The following is a 23376-nucleotide window of genomic DNA, read 5'->3' on the forward strand; positions in this document are numbered from 1 at the left end:
TAATTTGAGCACTCACTCTTATCCCCTTTGCCTTTGTACAATGGCACTATGCACGCATTCCGCCAATCCTCAGGCACCTCACCATGAGTCATACATACATTAAATAACCTTACCAACCAGTCAACAATACAGTCACCCCCTTTCTTAATAAATTCCACTGCAATACCATCCAAACCTGCTGCCTTGCCGGCTTTCATCTTCCGCAAAGCTTTTACTACCTCTTCTCTGTTTACCAAATCATTTTCCCTAACCCTCTCACTTTGCACACCACCTCGACCAAAACACCCTATATCTGCCACTCTGTCATCAGACACATTCAACAAACCTTCAAAATACTCATTCCATCTCCTTCTCACATCACCGCTACTTGTTATCACCTCCCCATTTACGCCCTTCACTGAAGTTCCCATTTGCTCCCTTGTCTTACGCACCCTATTTACCTCCTTCCAGAACATCTTTTTATTCTCCCTAAAATTTACTGATAGTCTCTCACCCCAACTCTCATTTGTTAATTGACAGGCGTGCGAAAGAGAGACTTTTGGATGTTAATGTGCTGAGAGGTGCAACTGGAGGGATGTCTGATCATTATCTTGTGGAGGCTAAGGTGAAGATTAGTATGGGTTTTCAGAAAAGAGGAGTGAATGTTGGGGTGAAGAAGGTGGTGAGAGTAAGTGAGCTTGGGAAGGAGACCTGTGTGGGGAAGTACCAGGAGAGACTGTGTACAGAATGGAAAAAGGTGAGAACAATGGAAGTAAGGGGAGTCGGGGAGGAATGGGATGTATTTAGGGAATCAGTGATGGATTGCGCAAAAGATGCTTGTGGCATGAGAAGAGTGGGAGGTGGGCTGTTTAGAAAGGGTAGTGTGTGGTGGGATGAAGAAGTAAGAGTATTAGTGAAAGAGAAGAGAGAGGCATTTGGACGATTTTTGCAGGGAAAAAATGCAATTGAGTGGGAGAAGTATAAAAGAAAGAGACAGGAGGTCAAGAGAAAGGTGCAAGAGGTGAAAAAAAGGGCATATATATATATATATATATATATATATATATATATATATATATATATATATATATATATATATATATATATATATATATATATATATCCTGCGTTCTTGACCTTCTTTTGTTCAAAGGTCATGGCTGGAGTGGGTGAGCACCAAAGCCAAGTGCGAGGTTAGGTTAGGTTAGGTTAGGTTAGGTTAGGTTAGGTCAACTCTAATATGAAAAGAAGGAAAGAAAAAGTATTCACAGAAAAGAAAGGAACAAACTGCAAGAGAGAAAGTGATAGATGAGGGATTCGAAATTATGTTTCACCATCTGGATGAGAAAAGTGACATATATATACATACATACAGACGTATATATATCTGTATAATTCGAAATTATGTTATGGAACATTATGATCACCACATCATGGAGACGCACAGCTCACCAGGAGTTTCAAATTGTGGGAAAATAATCAACTTCTCTTTCACGCAGGCAGGACTGTGTTTACCACCATTCAGTATTTACGAGATACACAGAACACAGGAGAACATGCTACACTTCTCCAGCTCTCCTGTAGTGTTGAGGCAGACGTCTACCTACCTTTGATTATAGGATGTACTTTTGACCGTCTCTCTGGGAGATATAATTATTTTACCTCCCTTTTTTTTTCTCTCGATCTTAAAGCGGCCACAAGTCATTGTCTAGGGCGGATGCGTTGCTCTGACCACACCCAAGGGGGGAGAAGGGGAGGAGGGAGGGAGGAGCAGCAGCTGACCACATCACAGCCTCCTTTGTAAACAGCAAAAAAAAAATGGTGAGATTGAGGAGGTTTGACATTAGTTGTTTCGTTCGATCTTTTCATCTGCAGGGCATTCAGAAGACGAGATAATTGTATCACTGGATTATATGCTCCAACGCCCGTCATGTGGCTCGGCTGTGTGAGATCGACCTTCACTTCGAGTCCGGCAGTGGACGAAAAAAATGTACGGAGAGCCGGTATTGCCATGGGTGGCGGAGGCAGAGGAGGAGCTGGATCTGGGTAGGTTGGAGAGAATGGAATTCAGGAGGAGTGATGGGGAGGCCAGGGAGGGAGGGAGGATCCCAGGGGTGAAGGAGACGTTGGGGAGTATAGCTGGAGCCAGAGAAGAGGGAGATGTAGTAGAGAGATGAGAAACAAGAACGATCAAGGAGAATACTGGATGGAACCAGAAAAAACACTGCCCTGACGAGTAAACACATGATTAAGAACAGAGTAGGTGAACGGTAGCAACAGACAGAGTAGGTGAACGGCGGCAACAGACAGAGTAGGTGAACGGTGGCAACAGACAGAGTAGGTGAACGGTGGCAACAGACAGAGTGGGTGAACGATGGCAACAGACAGAGTGGGTGAACGGTGGCAACAGGCTCAGTGGGTGAACGGTATCAACAGGCGGAGTAGCTGCGCTGTGGCAACAGACGGAGCAGGTGCACGGTGGCAACAGGAGCTTATGTAACACTCAGAGTGAGAAGAATTAGAAACTGTAAACAGGACAATATAGAGAGGATGAGGAAGAGGATCAACACATGAAGAGAAAGAGTTATAATCGATGGTGAGGGAGGCGTGAGATATCGCCTTGAGGCCAACCAAGCTTAACTGTGCTCGTCCCATGACCGTGGGCTGCCTGATGTAAGACGGAGGAAACGCTTTAAACAAGGCATAAAAAACGGGAGAGGATCAAGGAGAAGCTGACACCGAGCAAAGCCAGAAGTATAACGATTCAGAAGACATGAGAATCAAATAATGATAACTTCAGTTCTCACCGTGGAAGATGAAAAAAAAAAAAAAGATACGAGGAAATAACTGTGTTATGAGCACAGAAACATGATGCACTGATAATAGGAAAATGGAAGAAGAAAGATGACTGATATACTAAGAGAAAAGAAGAGAAACACATCCCATCAGCTTGACATAATGTTAAGACGACACAAGGAGGCTTCCTCACAACGAGACAGACCTTTGAATAGTTCAGGAACATTAGGACACGACCCATGTTAGTAAATGACAGAAACTCTTATATTACCGTGGGACATCTATGACCACTACATGATCATCAGGACTCAGTAGCAGTACCAAGGGACATGCATGAAGAGGACGTGATCATCAGGACGTAATACTGTTATCGAAGAGACATCGAATCTTAGCGTCTATTATCTCTTGTGATCCCTGAGTCTCCCACTTCCTCGCACTGTAGATACAGCTGGTCATCCTCTGTGTCTGGGAATCTCCCACCTTTCTTCTACGCCTCCTCCAGACTCTAGTGAAAACCTATTTAACTACGCTTCTCTAAGACGACCGAGGCAACCACCCACTCCAGCGGCCTAGAATAGCGTGCATCTCTCTAGGTGGACCGGTTCCACCATCCCTGTACCCAAGACCCTCCACCTCCCACAGACTCCACCCACCCCTCCTTTACTCCCTCCCTGTCCCCCCTCTTATCCCTCCTTGGCCCCTCCCTTCTCCCTCATGTCCCTTTGTCTACAATTATCGTTTCTTCCCTCCCTTTTCCATCACCCTGTTGTGGTTGTGGTCTCCTGTCAGACGTATAATGATGCTGGACGTCTGTCTGTAGGTCTTCTGACTGAGTGATCATGACATTCACACGGCCATACGTCAGTATGTTACTGTTCCCGTGCTGGTAGACGACAAGGTTCTGTGTTTGTTATGCTGAGAGATATACACTCTTATTACCCCGTACCTTAAACTTGTTCATATATCACGTATTAACTTTATATATACACATACACATATACAGACACCCATGCTTACGCCAGGCACCCATTCATCAACCAGCCATAAAGGAGAGGATGGATATGTGAGGGACTGGCTGTGGCTGTGCTGTCCGGGACTCGATCCTGCGTCCGTTAGACTGGCGAGTCGCTATGCTAACCACACTGTGTGTGTGTATGTGTGTGTGTGTGTGTGTGTGTGTGTCAATGTATATTCATGGTTGGGTGCGTATGTATAAGTAAGCGCATGTGAGCATGCATATATGCACCAGCATTTGTATGCGTCTGTGTAAACTATGAGGGTCCTCCCACGTGAGGAACAGCCATGTTAACATGCCACCTCCCACGTTCCCACCCGGGTAACCTCAGTACCCACGCCTCCCTCCCACCTGCACGTGAGAACACACATCAGCTAGCAGCGCCACACACGTAATTGCTAGATCAGCACAATCCAGATTAAATGTATGAGTCAACTTCTTCTGGTCCTTCTCTAGCCATGCGAAGAGGCGTCTTTATTTTTTTCTTCTCTACAACAACTTCTAAACCAGCAGATATAATGACTACTTTACCCGGACATCTTACGGTTTATTAGTGACTATTAATAATGCTGCGTGGATGCTTGCATTAAACCAGTAAAGCAAATGACATTATTCAGGTGAACTTCACCAACGTACGACTCAGAGTAATTATGATTCAGGTAATTGTTCTTCGACGTCCAGGTCTTATTTGGTCGATTTCTGTGAAGGATTTAGATGTTGTCCACAGCCACTTAACTGCAGTTTTGGTGTCCTAATACTTGATATTTGTGATGACCCGTGAAGACACAAAAGGTCGAAAACAATGGCAAAAGATCACTGAAATGTCGTTCATAAGTAACGGGTATGTTGAAATAGGTCAGTCCATTTCAAACTCGGAATTTCAGTCCCGTGGTTCAACTCGGGAATAGAATTAGATAATCCTATCCATCCAGGTAGAGATACCAGGTCACTCATAACCTTCCAGTCATGACGTCACAGATACCATCTCATGATATATGGTTGAAGAAGAAAGAAAACGTATCACGTTGACGAGGTTCTCCAGTAGACAGATGAAGCGCAGTTACGCAGTCGGTAGCGGTACAACGGTTACACAACCCGTATCGATACAGCGGTACAACGGTTACACAACCCGTACCGGTACAGCGGTACACTGGTTACGATACACAAAGCCAGTACCGCTACTGTGGAGACGATGCTCTTGGTTCAGACCAGCGACAGTGATGAAATGTTAACTTGAGCCAACACCGCACACATAACCCTCCTCCTCCTCCTCCTCTATTATAACAAGATCACAGAGCACACTAATGGCATATCATCCCTGAGATCACGTCGCTCACGACTCTCCCTTGGGGTAAAACAAGATCACAAGGCTCACCAGCCTGCCTGCGTGCTTGCCTGCCTGCACAAGGTTTAATGATACCCCCAACGGTTGTGACGTCTGTTTCCTTCCCTTTACCCCTAAGCTTTGGAACTCTTTTATCATTCCATGTCTCCCCTAACATCTATCTATCAACCTTAGTATATCTAAGAGGCAAGTTTTCCACCTCCTCCAAGACACTTAGACCATAATTTCTCTCCTCATTTTTGATATATTTTGCCTGGCCTTGACGACAGCCTTCGACGCAGCGATTTAGAAAAGTAATGGTAGGATCGCCTGGAGAACCATGCACAGCAACGAGTCTCATAAACTCTCAGTATTGCATTGGATCCAACAAGGCGAGCCAGTCTGGTAATCACTTGAGGTTGTAATGTAAGAATATACTTGCCTGGCCACATTAACATGGTCGAGATTGGGATAACCTTAAGTGGAATATAATCTGGCTAATGCATTGTATTTGTCAGAATATAGATATATAACGAGAGAGAGAGAGAGAGAGAGAGAGAGAGAGAGAGAGAGAGAGAGAGAGAGAGAGAGAGAGAGAGAGAGAGAGAGAGAGAGAGAGAGAGAGAGAGAGAGAGAGAGTTTCAGCTGTAATATAGAAATGCCCTCCATCATAATTTGTCATGACCTTAAGACACATACACTAAAAAAATACCAAAACTACTCTGGACATTTGAATATGTATTTTCCAAATGGACTTGAGTCTGTCTGACACACCCAGCCTTACCAGAGGAGGTCCAGGACATGAATATTTAAAACCTTCGTTTCCTGTATACCTTCACAAGAATACATAATTCTGTTCACACATATAAAAGAACCGTAAACCAACCGCCATGAAAGAAAACTAATTTGGATTCTACTTCAAGGTGCACTGGATTCATTTCTACAAGTGTCCCCCATGACATTTCCGTTCCTAAGAGCATAGAAAAGGGGATTAATCGCCTACACTGTCCCTCTGTAGCAGTGAATGAGGGCAAATGGTGAATGTAAACACATGTGAATTACAGAATTTCGAGGTTCACGACGCATACATTTTTCATGGCAGTGATCCGTGATGACCGTAGTGAAGAGAGATACTACAAGAATGTAATGATCGAACACAATTGCAGTTATGGAAAGCAATGATTTTAATGATAGACTTGTTCATGTCATTTTCTTATGTTGTTCTCAAGAATAAACTAAAATGTCACATCATCATCATGATAATCATTTCTATCTGTATCATTATCATAATCACTACCATCATTATCATTATCATTCCCACCTGCAAATCACCCATGACAGACGTCTCATACCTACATCAGTGTACAATGAGGGACGATCATACACCCACTCCCGCCCAACACCTGTGCTACACTGAACACATGTGACCACCCTACATAATCTTCGCTACGTCCAGTGTTGAGGGTATCTTGGAGGGCACAACTTTCACCTCCAGTTCTGGTGATATTCACACCCAAGAATACCCCAGGATGGAGGTGGGTAAAGGCCAGACCTTTAGGATGACAAGCTCCTCACGTTCCTACCATCATCAGCTGAACTGTCATACGTCACTGTATAAGTTCACATGGACTGGGGTTCGTAAGGATGGTTCGCAGATAAAAAGAATTGGGGTTATCTCTCATTAACATTCAATAGTTCCTGGCCTTAGAGTTCGTATTTCCTGAACTTGTGCAAAAGGTAAACTAGGCGCTTTATGACTGATCATGCATGACTAGATGTTCTCGCACTGACATTACCAGGTATCTCCAGGTAGAGACATTGCCAGGTATCTCCAGGTAGAGACATTACCAGGTATCTCCAGGTAGAGACATTGCCAGGTATCTCCAGGTAGAGACATTACCAGGTATCTCCAGGTAAAGACATTACCAGGTATCTCCAGGTAGAGACATTACCAGGTATCTCCAGGTAGAGACATTCACACGTTCAGTCTTAAATGGTCTTTATTTTCCTCCCTGGACTTGGAGGAGGAAGCAATTGTTTAGAGAACTGGAAACTGGAAGTGCGTTATGTGGCATGGAAGATATACACCTGGTCATCACCACAGATCCTCTGTGTACCATGTGATGAGGGAGGGACCAGTAAGCTTGTGTGGATGGAGAGGAGAGATGTCGTTTTTGATCACTGGAAGTAGGTAAACTAGTCAAAGCTATAGCTATTCAGACGTCACTGGAATCGGGAAAACCAAACGGAGTGAAAGATGTTAAAAATACTGTCTTTTCGCTTGAGGAAAGGCTAAGTACGTATTGTATGTGGTAATGAATCGGATGAGTATGGATCTATCAACCCCTATTGGCCACCTATCTCTGGCCTGGGTTAGTGAGGTGTGAGGGTGAGGTGTGAGGGTGAGGTGTGAGGGTGAGGTGTGAGGGTGAGGTGTGAGGCTAAGGCTTGGTTATCGCTCTGGTTCCCACAGTCTATATCATGTTCACATTGTCTTCAGTGTTGACCTTGAGCACCACTTTACGGCCTTGAGCAGGACGGTACGACCCTTGAGCAGGACGGTACGACCCTTGAGCAGTACGGGACGACCCTTGAGCAGGACGGTACGACCCTTTAGCAGGACGGTACGACCCTTTAGCAGGACGGTACGACCCTTGAGCAGGACGGTACGACCCTTGAGCAGGACGGTACGACCCTTGAGCATGGAGGTACGACACTTGCCCGTGAATATGTAACCCTTAGTTATTATTTCCTGGTCATTACCTGACCTTAGGTACGACGGTGTGACTCGTGTGTACATGATGGCGCGGCATGCGACGGGAAAGAAAGGCCATCATACTCTGAGGGTCGTACCGTCGTGCTCAAGGGTCGTACCGTCGTGCTCAAGGGTCGTACCATCGTTCTCTTGGTCCGGACTGTCGTACTCACTGTGTTAACATGGAGATTTTCGGCCCCAATCAAGAACACATTTAGCCACCAGGCAAAGTACACAGAACTATATTTACAGGGGAAGTATACGAAGTTATGTTTACAGGGAAAGTATTATGAAGTTATGTCCACAGGGAAAGTATACGAAGCTAAACCTACAAGGAAAAGTATATGAACTCATACCTCCATGGAAGGTATACACAGCTAAGTCTAAATCATGTGTCTTTTGCTACATATCTCGCATATCTGTCTCACGTGAGGCGTTACAGTCTTATATCTGTTGTCACGCTCCGTCACCCCAGAGATGGTGGATGTTTATTTTCCTTTCATCTCTGGGGTTTAACCCATATTTAACAAGAGAGCAACTGAACCTGTATGAAATCCGTTCTTAACTAGGATAAAGTTAATGTATATTTGACTGTACCGAGGTTTAAGTAAGGCCTCACATGATGTTTGTAGTTAGAGAAGTACATGGAGAGAGAGAGAGAGAGAGAGAGAGAGAGAGAGAGAGAGAGAGAGAGAGAGAGAGAGAGAGAGAGAGAGAGAGAGAGAGTGGGGTGGGTGAGGGGGGGGGGGCGATGTGGCCCGCTGCCAGACATATCTAGAACATGAACACACTGACTCGGTGTGGGTCACCCACCCACACACCCACCCGGGGGTGTGGGTGCCCCACCCACAGGTGTAGGTCACAACCCACCCGCGGGTGTGGGTACCCACCCCGCCTCCCCCACCCCCCCTCCCCCACCCCCCACCCCCAACACACTGCAGCTGAGGGGGTAGCGAGTACCCCCCCCTCCTACCGCTTCAATAATATGTATAATGTATCTATCATCTTCTGCGTCAGGTGTAGCTTATATATATATATATATATATATATATATATATATATATATATATATATATATATATATATATATATATATATATATATATATATATATATATATCTGTCTCCCATCCCTTAACTCATTGTCAACATGGTCCTTAAGGGATGGGAACCCATCCACCCTTCCCTCCCTTCCCATGTATACGTACGTAGGAGGGGGTCTGGTACCTTCCTCCCCCCCCCACACCCACACACACACACACACACACACACACACACACACACACACCTACACCACCGCCGTTAAGTAGTTAGCCATACCGACAGAGGTAACACAGTTGTAAGCCACATCTGAGGAGAAAGTAACCTCGACATGAGAATACCTCAATACATTCTAGTAAAAACAAGTCAAACACTTTTAATATCACACGACGAACACATGGGGCCATAAACGTGGCTCCCCTCCTGTGGTATAACATCCTCAGGATATACACGACACACTAAACCAGTGTCATTCTTAACTCGCGAGACCTCGCCCACACACACTAGCCAGGGTATAGTAACCCACGCGAGACCGAGGTAATGAGCTGGGTTAACTTTGGCTCGGGCTTGGGCTTCGGCCTGGGTCTCGGATTTGGCCTAACCTTCGGTCTTCGTTTTGGTTGGGGTTTGGCTAGAAGGAGGAAAGAAGGAGGAGGAGGAGAAGGACGAGGAAGAAGAAGAGGAGGAAGAAAAAGAAGATTTTGAGTACGAGAAGAAGAAGAAGAAGAAGAAGAAGAAGAAGAAGAAGAAGAAGAAGAAGAAGAAGAAGAAGAAGAAGCGGAGGAGGAAGAAAAGAAGGAGGAGGAGGAGGAACATGTCTACCAACACCTTGACTTTCACTCTCGTACTCAGGGTGTCCAGCAACACACTCCAAACCTTCCTACATTATGCTCACGTCTCCTTCATCAGCTCTCACAATCCTCGCTCAGTATACGTCAGACTCCTGTGATGACGTATCTTACATGAGTTAAATAGTTCATCTTAAAACATTACAAGAATCATTAGATCAAACTCAGTAATGCACGAAATCTCAAGTGGCATTAAGTAATTATCAGGATATTCAAGAAGTGTTGCTGGAAAATTCACAAACAGATTATAATAAGAACTTTGCAGATAATGACACATCGGCCTTATATATATAAAACTTTAGAGATATTCTTAAAAACAAAATAAGACAAGCACAAATCCACCATTGCCATCCATGCCGGAGCCAGAGCGTCGTGGTCAACTATTGTATCAAGCCTGGCATGACGTAACCAAGTCTGCTCTGAAGTCGCTCATTGTTACTTAATTTCCTTTATCATTTTTCTATCTACTCTTCCTATAGCCATTCATCCGTCTACTTCCGTTTTCTACTTTTTCTTCTTCATTTCTACCTAATTCGCTTCTCTCTCTCTCTCTCTCTCTCTCTCTCTCTCTCTCTCTCTCTCTCTCTCTCTCTCTCTCTCTCTCTCTCTCTCTCTCTCTCTCTCTCTCTCTCTCTCTCTCTCTCTCTCTTGGTTGGTACTGTGTGGTGTAGGTAGCAGAAATGTGGTGAGAGGTGAGCGTTGGGAGAGATACAGCTGCTCAAAACAAGACCTTGTTTTCCATGGGCTCTCTCTCTCTCTCTTTCTCTCTCTCTCTCTCTCTCTCTCTCTCTCTCTCTCTCTCTCTCTCTCTCTCTCTCTCTCTCTCTCTCTCTCTCTCTCTCTCTCTCTCTCTCTCTCTCTCTCTCTCTCTCTCTCTCTCTCTCTCGTGATATGGAAGAGAAGTGCAGTACGACCATCATCATCATCATCATCAACACCATCACTATCACCACCAACAACACCATCACCATCACCATCACCATCACCAACACTAACACCAACAGCACCACCGCTGCCCAGCCCAGACCTGTTCTAGGAACTCGGCAACAATAACTACTTTCCTTTTTCAGTTTCTGTCTCTGTTCCTGAGCCGTGGGAAAGGAGAGAGAGAGAGAGAGAGAGAGAGAGAGAGAGAGAGAGAGAGAGAGAGAGAGAGAGAGAGAGAGAGAAATGTTGCAAAACAAAGGAAAAACAGAACGACACAGATACAAAGAAGAAAAGGGCACTGAACAAGCGAACATAAACTTTCATTACAATCTTATTTTCATTAGATTAACGATCTATTTATCACTATCTAACTCTCTCACACTTACACACATACATACATACATGTATACACACTCACATAAAATCACACATACATACATGTATACACACTCACATAAAAGCACACATACATATATGTACATATATGAATATGTCCAGGAGAATAAGAGAGGTTAAAAAGAGACTTTCGATGAAGCCATATACCATGTATAAGCCATATACCATGTATAAGGATGATGACACATGAGTTATCTGCAATATAGACGAAAAGGTTCGTCATTTCCTGGAAGTTGTGGAATGGTAGACTTATCTGTCTGGATCAGGAAGTAAGAGATGGCGCCTCATAGCAGTATCAGTTAAGATGCAGAAGACTGGTTTTACCTTCTTCCTCTATCCACTTCCCTTCCTCACTTCCTGTCTACCTTGCTGAGCTACTTGTTTCGTCCCAGTTATCCTGTCTACTTACCAACCTTTCTCCTTTTTTCATTCTATCTTCTACATCTTTATGGAATCTCTTAACCCATCTACATAACAAATGTCCCATCGTCTCACATACCCAGCAATGTCTCCACTTTCCTGCTGGTATGGGCCTACTTACCTACCTACCCTCCTGCTCATCTGTCTGCTTACCTGTCTACCTACCTACTTATGTCTACCCACCTACTTCTCTCTCTCTACCAGCCTGCCTACCTACCTCCCTCCTTACCACAGCTCGTTTGAAAGCGACGTCAGCTCATAACACCCCATAACACTCTATTCTCTGAGAACCATTCGTGATAGATCGTTACCATTTGTCAAGTCCTTCATCTTGTGAACCTTCCATCATTTTTGACGAATGTATTGGACCCTCAGCTGACAGACGAATGTCCTGCCATATGGCACGATCGTGTATCCTGAAATATAGCACGAACGACCGTGCTGAAACGTGTCATATCCCAGCTCTCCTGGGATACGGCACGAACGGCTGTCCTGGGATATGGCACGAACGGCTGTCCTGGGATACGGCACGAACGGCTGTCCTGGGATATGGCACGAACGGCTGTCCTGGGATACGGCACGAACGGCTGTCCTGGGATATGGCACGAACGGCTGTCCTGGGATACGGCACGAACGTAATTCCTAAGCTATGCGTAATGACGTCACTAAATGAGTATAGGTCATTATGAGACATGTTTGCTTACCCAGTGTGGACGCAAGTGGTGTGTTACTTCTCTGTGCTGATGAAGTGAAAAGAAAAAACAAATCATTTGTACTTTACCCTTACAAGTGTGTCTCCATAAATCTATAAACATATCACACACACACACACACACACACACACACACACACACACACACACACACACACACACACACACACACACACACACACACACACACACACACACACACGCAAACAAACACAGTCATACATTCATAGGTAAATTCTTTTGATCAAAGTCTAAAACGATCTTTATCCAGAAACGTTTTCCCATGTCTTTAACCATGCAAAGATCTGAATGAGAAAATAAGAGAGACGTGTAAGATATCATCTGCGCAGAATCAAACGAGTGATGGTCCCAAACGTTCATCATTACATCCCAAACGTTGCCAGAACAAGAATAAACATTTTTCCCTCACGTTTCCTGGGTCCTCCTCACAATGTCCCCTGATCATGCACCATGAGACTATGGTCATGCAACTCACTGCCATAGGATCATACACAGCAAAAGGTGCAGATGAAATGAAAAGTTTCTCTCTCTCTCTCTCTCTCTCTCTCTCTCTCTCTCTCTCTCTCTCTCTCTCTCTCTCTCTCTCTCTCTCTCTCTCTCTCTCTCTCTCTCTCTCTCTCTCTCTCTCTCTCTCGTGTGGGATGGGGGCGTCCCGGTAACTAACCTGTAGATGTGTTCAGGTCTGCGATTATGGTTAGTACTGTAACATTGGTTAATTGTGTTGTCTATTCTGTAAAGTTCTGAGTGTTGCGATTATCTTTCAAATTCCTACACTTGCCACCACTGTCCACCACTCTCCTGTGATTGTCTCGCCGACATGCCTTCAGCCAGGCCCTGTGGCGTCCACCGTCACCAGGGGGCACGGCAGGTCATGCAAAACATCACCACCGAACATAATATTTGTCTAGCGAAACTGTAAACTTGATACAAACTGATGTTATATATCCAGCGTCGTGTTGTTTAACCCATAGATCTCACTAGATAGACGCGAGTTCTCCATAAATCATCATCAGCTCTATCTGGAAATGATCAGGGCATGACGTAGTATACATAACGAAGAATTTATCAAGTTTATGGAAGAGATACAACGAAATTCACAAGTGGCACTCTACCTGTCGGGGTCAGGCATTACTGTAGCGTCCTTGGCCGTGATGGCTCGCTCCACGTTACCCGTCTTTTTGAGGGCGATGGAGGCGCTGTTCTTAGCGTTCAGCTTGGCCTCCTCGTCTTGGATCTCCTGCAGCCTCTTCCTGTACTTGTTGAGGAAGCTGCACCGGTTGATGGAGCCGGTACACGGCAGGTTGTCACCCTCGAAGGCCAGGTTCGTGTTGCCCGAATTCTCATCAGAGTCAATCTCGATGAAGCTGACGACTTTGACTTCATTCTGAGAATCGCTCTTGTTATCACAGCATTTGCCCCTCTCCTTGCAGGAGCAGAGTCCCTTGCACTCGTCAGTGAACTGTGTGGACTGCGTCTTGACGCTGCTGTAGGGGGAGATCTTACCCTCCCACTCGGAGCTCTCTAGGTCGCAGGATGGGTCCATGCAAGCGCTCTTCACTCGGGGTCTACACTTGTTGCATTTCCTCCTGCGTGTCAGTTTGCCGATGTTGGAGAGCTTGGTGATGCCGGTGTTTCTGGCGGAGAGGATCTTATTGCGACGAAGGTGGAAGCCCTCCTTCTTCTTCTTGATCCTCACCTCCATTTGTAGGCGGAAGAGATCTAAGATACACATCTTCAAAAAAGGCACTTTTCGGCTAAATGATCCTCCACGGAAACAAAAAACATGAATCCTTCGAAGTGTAATAGTTATTTCGTCCTTTTCATTGTACGAGAGTTTCAGTCACAGAAATTATCCTTTGATGGTACAGTTAACAAGCACGAATCACTGAACAACCACTAGAAACATCTGTCAAAAGTTACCACTGTTTACAGTATAAACCTTCTTTTTTTTCCAGTTTGAGGTTGACCCTGTCAAAGTATCGATATATCGCAAATCCACTCAGACGCCATGACAGACCGGGTGCTGAGGGAGGGACTGGCTGGAGGGCGGCGAACGTGCGAGCAGTTGAGGGCAATTCTCTGTCGCGAGGCTGATGAACTCGACTTGGCCCCAGCGGAAGGTCCAACGCACGCGTGGGGTGCGATCGCCCAGGAGAGCGGAGCAGCGCCACTTCCTCTCACTATGAGCGCTGAGAGCACACTGTCCGACGCCCAGTTGATGCTGTTGCTGCTGCTGCTGCTGCTGCCTGCCCAGTGGTCGACTCAGGCTGGCGCTTGAAGGTCGCAGTGGTGAGTTGTTGGTGGTCACTGAGGCCAGACATGTCCCCCTCCTCCCTGCACCCTCACCCTACTTTTCCACCACCACACACACCTGGGATAGCCCAGATACGTCACACACCTGCTTCAAAACATCCCACACCTGCATCAGTTTGGGCTTATCCCATGCCTGCGTAGACCTGGCCACACCCACATAAAGTGGATACATTCCCTACACCTGCACTGAGCCAGGAATTATCCACCACACTGGACGTATTGCACACCTACATCAGTTCCGACACACCTGCCTTCTGAAACAACTGCGAACATTATGGTTGAGCCAGAAGAAAAACCTTTTATAGATCTATTTCTATAATCCCTTTACACCGTACTGTTGACTCATAACTTGAGAATTTATATTGAAACTTGAAAGTAAGTTGACGCCATTGGTGCAAGTAAACGGAAAACTTTAAGTGTTGTATTAAACCAAATGGATTACTTGGAAATCTTTCTTTTTAATCTATTTCTGACAATATCATTTGAAAGAATGCAGAGCACGTGCTCTATTAGACGAAAGAGGACAATTCTCATATATATATATATATATATATATATATATATATATTTTTTTTTTTTCTTTTTTAATACTTTGTCGCTGTCTCCCGCGTTTGCGAGGTAGCGCAAGGAAACAGACGAAAGAAATGGCCCAACCCCCCCCCCCCTCCCCATACACATGTACATACACACGTCCACACACGCAAATATACATACCTACACAGCTTTCCATGGTTTACCCCAGACGCTTCACATGCCTTGATTCACTCCACTGACAGCACGTCAACCCCTGTATATCACATCGCTCCAATTCACTCTATTCCTTGCCCTCCTTACACCCTCCTGCATGTTCAGGCCCCGATCACACAAAATCTTTTTCACTCCATCTTTCCACCTCCAATTTGGTCTCCCTCTTCTCCTCGTTCCCTCAACCTCCGACACATATATCCTCTTGGTCAATCTTTCCTCACTCATTCTCTCCATGTGCCCAAACCATTTCAAAACACCCTCTTCTGCTCTCTCAACCACGCTCTTTTTATTTCCACACATCTCTCTTACCCTTACGTTACTTACTCGATCAAACCACCTCACACCACACATTGTCCTCAAACATCTCATTTCCAGCACATCCATCCTCCTGCGCACAACTCTATCCATAGCCCACGCCTCGCAACCATACAACATTGTTGGAACCACTATTCCTTCAAACATACCCATTTTTGCTTTCCGAGATAATGTTCTCGACTTCCACACATTTTTCAAGGCTCCCAAAATTTTCGCCCCCTCCCCCACCCTATGATCCACTTCCGCTTCCATTGTTCCATATATATATATATATATATATATATATATATATATATATATATATATATATATATATATATATATATATATATATATATATATATATATATATATATATATATATATATATATATATATATATATATATATATATATATATATATATATATATATATATATATATATATATATATATATATATGCAGAAATGCCACTAGGAAAAGGTAGCACTAGTATCCTGAGCACTTTCGTGTATTACCACACCTTCAGAGGATCGGTTACAGAATGAGAAAATAGACACAATAGAGCTTGTGTATATAGAACCGGAGGAAACATGGAATGGGGTCATGTGACCTTGTAGTTAGTGAGAGGCGAGGTTGGCACAAGGGTCTGCTTGACCTACCCTCTACCTGACCTTGACCTGGCATTCCTGGTTATACCTGAGGTCATCCTCACGTAACATCTTCACGACTTCCAAACACACCCGAAATCCCGCTCCTCTGTGCAGTAGGTGGTGTTGCCTCGTCCTCTCCGTTCGTGCCACGAATGTCAGAGGGCATTCGTGAGTCTTTTTCTCTTTCTGATTCGGAACTAACGGAAGTTAGTGGAGGAAATCTGTGAGCTGGTATCTAACATATTTCAACCGCTATGGTATGAGTTCACAGGGCCAGGGATATACATGTCCCTCTCTCTCTCTCTTAAACTTGTTATTCATTACCATAGGGGAAGTGCCTGATGGTATTGCTGTACCACAGGGGGAGTGCCTGAGAGCAATGTTATACCACAAGGGAAGTGGTTGACGGTATCTCAGTACCTTAAGAGCCAGATGCTTGCCAGGAGTGAGTGTGGCGGGTGTGTGGCCGACCGGATATGTAAGTTCGACACACACTTTACCCTGATGTCAGACTTTCCCTCCGTCGAGGGTGTTACTGTTGGCGTCACTTCAGTGCAAACAGAAGGCGTGGATGGAGATGTTAGGTGGAAAAAAAATTGAAAGAAAAGTAAGATAAAAAAAACGAGTTTGAAATGAACGGGTCAATGACCAGAGCATTGACTGAGCGACAAAGAGTGAACACTTGAATACAAGACTGAGGAACATGTGGCTCCTCTGAAGTAGGGCGTTCTAAACACTGCTGGTGAAGCTCAGGTTAGATAGGAGTTCGTGAGACGTGGAGAGAGAGAGAGAGAGAGAGAGAGAGAGAGAGAGAGAGAGAGAGAGAGAGAGAGAGAGAGAGAGAGAGAGAGGTGTATTCAGGAATTCATAAACTTGAAGGATATAAGCGTTCGTGAAGTAGGACCAAACATGAGAGCTGCTGGGGACGATGGTAATAATAAAGAAGCCAATACAACAGAAGTAACAGGAGAAAAGAGGCGACTAAACAGGAGAAAGAGGAGGAAGTGAGTCTGGTGGTGTTGAGTGTGTGTGTGATGGATAAGAGGAGAGATGACACAGTAGTTTATCGGCCGTAGAAAGTGTTTTTGACGGCACAAAAAAAATCACTTGTGCCCGAGTTCATTACGACTGCCTGAGCGGAGGCAGCGGCTGGCTCGTCTACTGGGCAAAAGTTCGGGAAATGAAAAATGATTTTTAAGATTTACAGAGGAATGACAACACTTGTGGAAGGACTGTGATTGCTTGCCAAGGATGACTGATCATGTTGAAGGAATGTGCTTAACTGCGAAGAAAGGAGTGTTGACCCTCCTATACGTGAGGAACAGATATTCATCTGGGACGAAGCCTGACATGTAGACCATCTTCTAAGTTTACAGAGCTTGTGGAGAGAGTCTTACAACAAAACAGAAACGTTTATGAAAAAATTTTCCGGATTTACAAAAGGATTATGACAGCGATAATTGAGGTGACTCTGGGAAGTTCTGACATAACGAGGTCCGCGGAAGACCTCTGAATGCAGTTAAGACTTATTTTATTATGCAAGTACGTGTTTGTCTGATGCTAACCGAGGGTTGAGTAAGTGGTGTGAGATAAATGTGGGAGTGCTCCAGGGCCGTATGCTGTCACTGCAGCGGTTTTGAACGTTTCTTTCATGGATGGAGCAATTGACGAGATAAGAACGAGATGAAGTGATTGTGGTGTATCTAGTAGGACGAGATGAAGTGATTGTGGTGTATATACAGTAGGACGATGGTGACACAGAACGGAAACTATAACAGCCTTATTATGAACGTAGATGTTGCCGCAGTGTTAGATGAACGAGATGAGAAGTGAGCCAGAATGGTGAGACGCTCTCGTGTTGTGTACAAAGTGACGAGGATGTTGCAAGCATATGCAAGTAAAAGTAAAGTACAAGCTTTTACGAAGGAATGAGAAATGCGAGTTGATGTCACTCTAAGTGGAGGAAAAACTTGAAGTTGTGATGGAATTTAGGTACACGGGAGCGTCGCCCTGTACAGTGGCTAAGTAGAATACTTTAAGGAGCAAGAATTTCATTGTTTCCTGAAGACCTCGGTCAACGTTGTGCTACATGTAGAGAACTTACGATGCAAGTCTGATTAAATACTTCTTCCACCTCTCACCCATGTATATACCTGAGCTCCTTTCGGGTAAATATTTATAAAAAATGAATTGAGTAACAGAAATAGTAACCTTGAACGTATTTTTATGGCAAACAATAGAAATATAGATGTAGAAAGGAGATATAAGGTTATAGATCCAGGAAAAAGATATAAGAATGATGCATGAGTGTGAGAGTCATTGAGAACCTCACTTTTACAAGGTACAGTAAACATCCTTACAATCCAAACCTTCAGGTTATAGTTGTTTTGCTGGTTACTTGGGCTTCAATCTTATCAACTGCAGAGGTCATTAAGCCTATCAACTGCCAGGGCTATTAAGGGCATCAACGTCATCTTAAAACCACCTTCTGCAGGTGTTGAAGATAATTGTAAGGCCATACACGCCCTCGTTATATATATATATATATATATATATATATATATATATATATATATATATATATATATATATATATATATATATATATATATATATATATATATATGACCCCTGTGTAGGTAATATGGTAGATATGAACCAGCTGATCCCTGGTAATGTTATAGACAAAACTAGTGCGAAAAGGACAGCTGAGGTAAGCAGGAGGCTCGGTACATCATCTGTTAAAAACCGCTAGACATATTCCAGTAATAGACCTAGGAAGATAACAGCTGATCATGGAAGATTGGAAGTGTGGCATTCAGTAAGAGTGAGGTGTGGTGGACGAAGGCTTGGGTATCACCGGACGTGCGAGCTCCCTGTGTGAAGTTATTGACCCCTGGAGGACGTGGCCATGTGCAGGGTTGTGATCACCCTCCCACGGTGTCCCTTACCACAGGACCAGTGTGGTGCAGTCTCAGGGGTAAGGCGTATTTCATGGAGCTCACGAAAAGGACATGAACACACTCATACATGATGGAAGTTGAAAAGAATGTATGAATGTAGAGAAGGTTTTCAGGGATGGGAGGCCCCACGAGTGCAAAAATCCCTCCCCAGGCAGTGCACACACACACACACACACACACACACACACACACAGAGCAGCTGGGACCCACTCAGGTGGTTCACGACTGAGCCGGCTGCCCACTGTCTCTGGCGCTGCTTCGAGACTGACGAACAAAAACGGATCCGTCAAAAGTGGCCAGACGTGTCTGGAAATGTCACAGTCTCCATTTTTTTTTGCAAGTCATAAACAATGTACGATAACTGTAATGCTTTAATGATGTGGTATGAAAGTACTCTCTCTCTCTCTCTCTCTCTCTCTCTCTCTCTCTCTCTCTCTCTCTCTCTCTCTCTCTCTCTCTCTCTCTCTCTCTCTCTCTCTCTCTCTCTCTCTCTCTCTCTCTCTCTCTCTCTCTCTCTCTCTCTATCTATCTATCTATCTATCTCTATCTATCTATCTATCTATCTCTCCCTCCTTCTGCTCGCCGTGTGAAGGTTAATCAAGCGGGCAATCCATGTCAGGTGTTTTCTCCCTCCCTCCCCACAGCTCTGGGCTATACCCTGGAGGGACCACAGGCTGGTGACCCTTGACCCGACCTGCGGGGGGAGGTATTAAGCTCGCGCCAGATGAGGTGGGTCGCTTGTTTACGAGGAATTCCTTCAGAGGAAAGTGAAAGTTTCCAATGGTCATTTTTCTCTGCTGAGTTGCTGAAGTGCCCACGTCAGCATGATTCAAACTAACTTAGAATTTTTAAAAAAAAATCATAATTTTTTCAGGAGATATTAATGACAGGAAACCTACTGACGAGTACTCATTTTTTCCCCACTCTGTATTACATAAAGCCCAAAAAATATTACAGGAAATTGCTTCAAGTAGATCATTTTTTTCCCCATTACAAAAATTCATGTTAGAGGCGAGTGAAGCTGAGAATGTGTATATATACATCCCACACACATGGTATCGTCAAATCCCAATGGCTGGAGACCCTTGATCGATACGTCTGGCAATATTCCAAGTTTATTATTTCCCATCTGTTCCAATTCATCCCTCGCTGCTCATCACAAGCGCTTCCACTACACCTAAAGCAACACCACGTCTGCATAACAACCTGGATTTGATATCCTTCTTCCACACTGTCCAACGAAATCCTTTTTGTGTATCCTGGTCTGCCACGGCACCAGTTCCACAGACATGTCTCACTACAGACTCTTACTTCCTCGGTCTATCCTTTGCACATCTTACTCACAAGTCGTAAGTTCCTTCACTTCACTCACAAACACTTCTGTATCATGTTATCAATGAATAACTACAGCTTACATGGGTCTACACTACCTCACTTGTCTAGCCTATACACCTGTTCCGTACCTCATGTATTCCTTCGCTCGAAATTTTCATTCTTGCATTTCTCTTACATCACGTCTACATCTACTTAGAAGTAGAACACCAGTGTCTGATTTCTTCTCGACGTTGTGTTACGGTTATCTGGGTTCGAATCCCGTTTTCCTCATAGTGATCGTCTCCATCCACAGTACATATCGGTAAGAGGGTGTCTGAGCCTCTGAGATCGTGTTGGGATCTGATACTTTGTGAACTGTTTACACGTAATGAGGTGCATTTCCTCCATAGGCACATGTAGTGTATTGTGAAGTTTCAATAAAGACAATTATCAGAACTCCTAGTGAAATGCGAGTATCCCTACATCAAATTTACTCATGCTCAGTTCCTTAAACATGCCTCAATACCACTCATCCAACGCAGGTGTTGTCATGGAAACACTCAGGCCAACACACGCAGGAATACAAACATGGTACATATAAACAAGGTTAAAAGACGGGGTAACTGTGTGTAAAAGTCGCTCTCCGTAACACACACACACACACACACACACACACACACACACACACACAAACACACATATCCATATCCGTATACCATCCACATACTCCTCCACACAGCATCCACACAGCCATCCGCACAGCCAGAGCAACATCCATAAGCACGTGTGACTCACCGGGAGGCAGTGTCTCCTGGCGGCGCCCTCATACTCTCTTGCTCTGTCATGTCGCAAGTAATTACTCTTTCGCTGGTGGCATACATAGTGCTCACAACACCTCCAGCGCCCTCATATAAATCGCTCACAACGTCACTAGTGACTCATAAATCGCACACAACACCTTCCGGGGATCATCAGATGTTCACAATACATTCAATGGCTCATATTAAGACTGGCTGTGTATTTAGTTCCTCCAACATCACCAGTGTTTCACACGGCCCGCGAGAGACAATGATACGAACAGCAGTTGAGTGCTCAGTTAGCGGTCATTAGTTCGCAGAGAAATTACAGCATCGCTGGCGACTCAGCGAGATCTCACAGTAACCACTGTCGCTCTTACAGTGTTCAGAATTTAAGTGAAGATTCATATAAACGTGTGAACGTAGTAAGCAAAGGCTTAGTACGTTCACACACCCAGACACGGTGCTTGCAAACTGCTACAATCCTGAGAAAGACTATGGAAAGTAGAGATATTTCTAAACAATGAAAAGCTTATTAGAAGACAGACTTTGTTCAAATTTTGTATCACAGAACTGACACCAAGACTTATTAGAAAAGGGGGAACAAGGTTGAGGAACATGAGAAGGTGGGATTCCAGAGACCGGAGTGTGGATACAAGAGAAATAGTTAGACATGTGTGAGGGAAAGGAGAAGGATAAGACAGGTTATGGGCTATTGAGAAGGTCAGGGTATGTCGGATGCAGCTGAAGGAGAGAGTGTTTGGTACCGAGGTGAGAGGAAGAGGAGACTAACAGTGAGGTGGACAACATGTGACCTTTAAGGCCTTATGCAGAATGATAAGTGAATGTTTGAGCGCCGGAGAAGCTGTCTTGGTAGGCTGACCGGGATGACCGACTGCGGTATGGAATCTATAACCAAGAGCTGCAGTTGATCATCCTTCAATCAACATTCCACCGACAGACGAGGTGGGGAGCCACCCACCATCCCGCCCGCTCGCCTCCCTACCTCAACACCTTCCTGCCATTTTCCCCGTCACTAGTTTATACTCCCTCCCCTCTGGTGCCTCCATCATTTTCTAATATTCTCCCCCATCTCTTGCCCATCAGTACACCAAGTCACCCTACCGCGTCCCGGTGCTCTCAAGCGGAGAAAGTGTTCGGGCAAAAGACACACACACACACACACACACACACACACACACACACACACACAAGGGAGATAAGAGGACGAATTACATGACACTCAAAACAAGCTGATGACTTTATACATTTCTCACATTCATCACACGCATCACGGTAATCCAGCTGTGAGGTTGAGTGTACATACGTGTCCAGACGATCAGGAAGTAACATTAGTAGGCAGAGTTGAACCTTCCTGATGGGTATTGTGTAACTAACTCCTTTCAGTTCAATGACTCAACATGTGTGGGTATGTATGATGATGTAACCCTCCTCCAGCAGCAGTACTATCACTTGGGTCCTCCACCCAGATGACCTCACATGCTGAGTGCAATGACTGCACTGCTTTAGATCTAAATGACATTCCTTTGCATGTTGTGATGTAGCCTCGAGAGATGGAGACACTGTAACATCTTACGTACGGGAGAGTGTGTATGTCCTGCTGATGCTTGACGACAACAGACTATAACCCCATAGAGTTGGAGTAGAATATAAACTCAACCCCTTGTAGTTAGCTGGGGGTGAACCACCTCATGAGTACACTTTTTTTTTTTCCTAAACCTCCTGAAAGTAACTTCATGACAATATGTCAGGGGGAAGCCATTGTATGACAAATGTTTGACTTACGCAACTCAAAAGTCCAGCTCAGTTTCCCAAGGATTTTCTTTTTTTTCTGTCTCTCTCCTGACTACAAACAATAGCTTGCAACATGATCAGTCACTTGGACCAGATCAGATCGTGGCATAACTTTGAATTTCTGTAGGTGGCGTCGTCCCACACCAGATGGGGAAGTGTAAACATGGTAGAACAAAGGAATCGTAGCCACCATCCAGAACTGGTTCCTGGTAACCCAATTTAAGCAGACATACGGGGAAACATC

At 44.7% G+C, this 23376-nt stretch overlaps 2 protein-coding genes across 2 annotated transcripts in view; both read right to left on the minus strand.

Annotated features, from left to right (window-relative positions):
* Positions 1 to 23376, minus strand: part of f (espin protein forked) — a 410656-nt gene that overhangs the window by 378868 nt on the left and 8412 nt on the right. The gene's annotated exons all lie outside the window — the stretch shown is intronic.
* Positions 13343 to 14529, minus strand: LOC139755856 (uncharacterized). The gene has a single exon (XM_071674489.1). It carries the CDS (start codon positions 13964 to 13966, stop codon positions 13343 to 13345), a length of 624 nt encoding a protein of 207 aa, XP_071530590.1. The 5' UTR covers positions 13967 to 14529.

This window comes from Panulirus ornatus, chromosome 20, assembly GCF_036320965.1.
Source record: "Panulirus ornatus isolate Po-2019 chromosome 20, ASM3632096v1, whole genome shotgun sequence".
Lineage (NCBI taxonomy): Eukaryota > Metazoa > Arthropoda > Malacostraca > Decapoda > Palinuridae > Panulirus > Panulirus ornatus.

Bases quoted from the DNA above. Each gene is read 5' to 3' on its own strand.
- LOC139755856 (XM_071674489.1), bottom strand. From the start codon at position 13,966: ATGTGTATCTTAGATCTCTTCCGCCTACAAATGGAGGTGAGGATCAAG.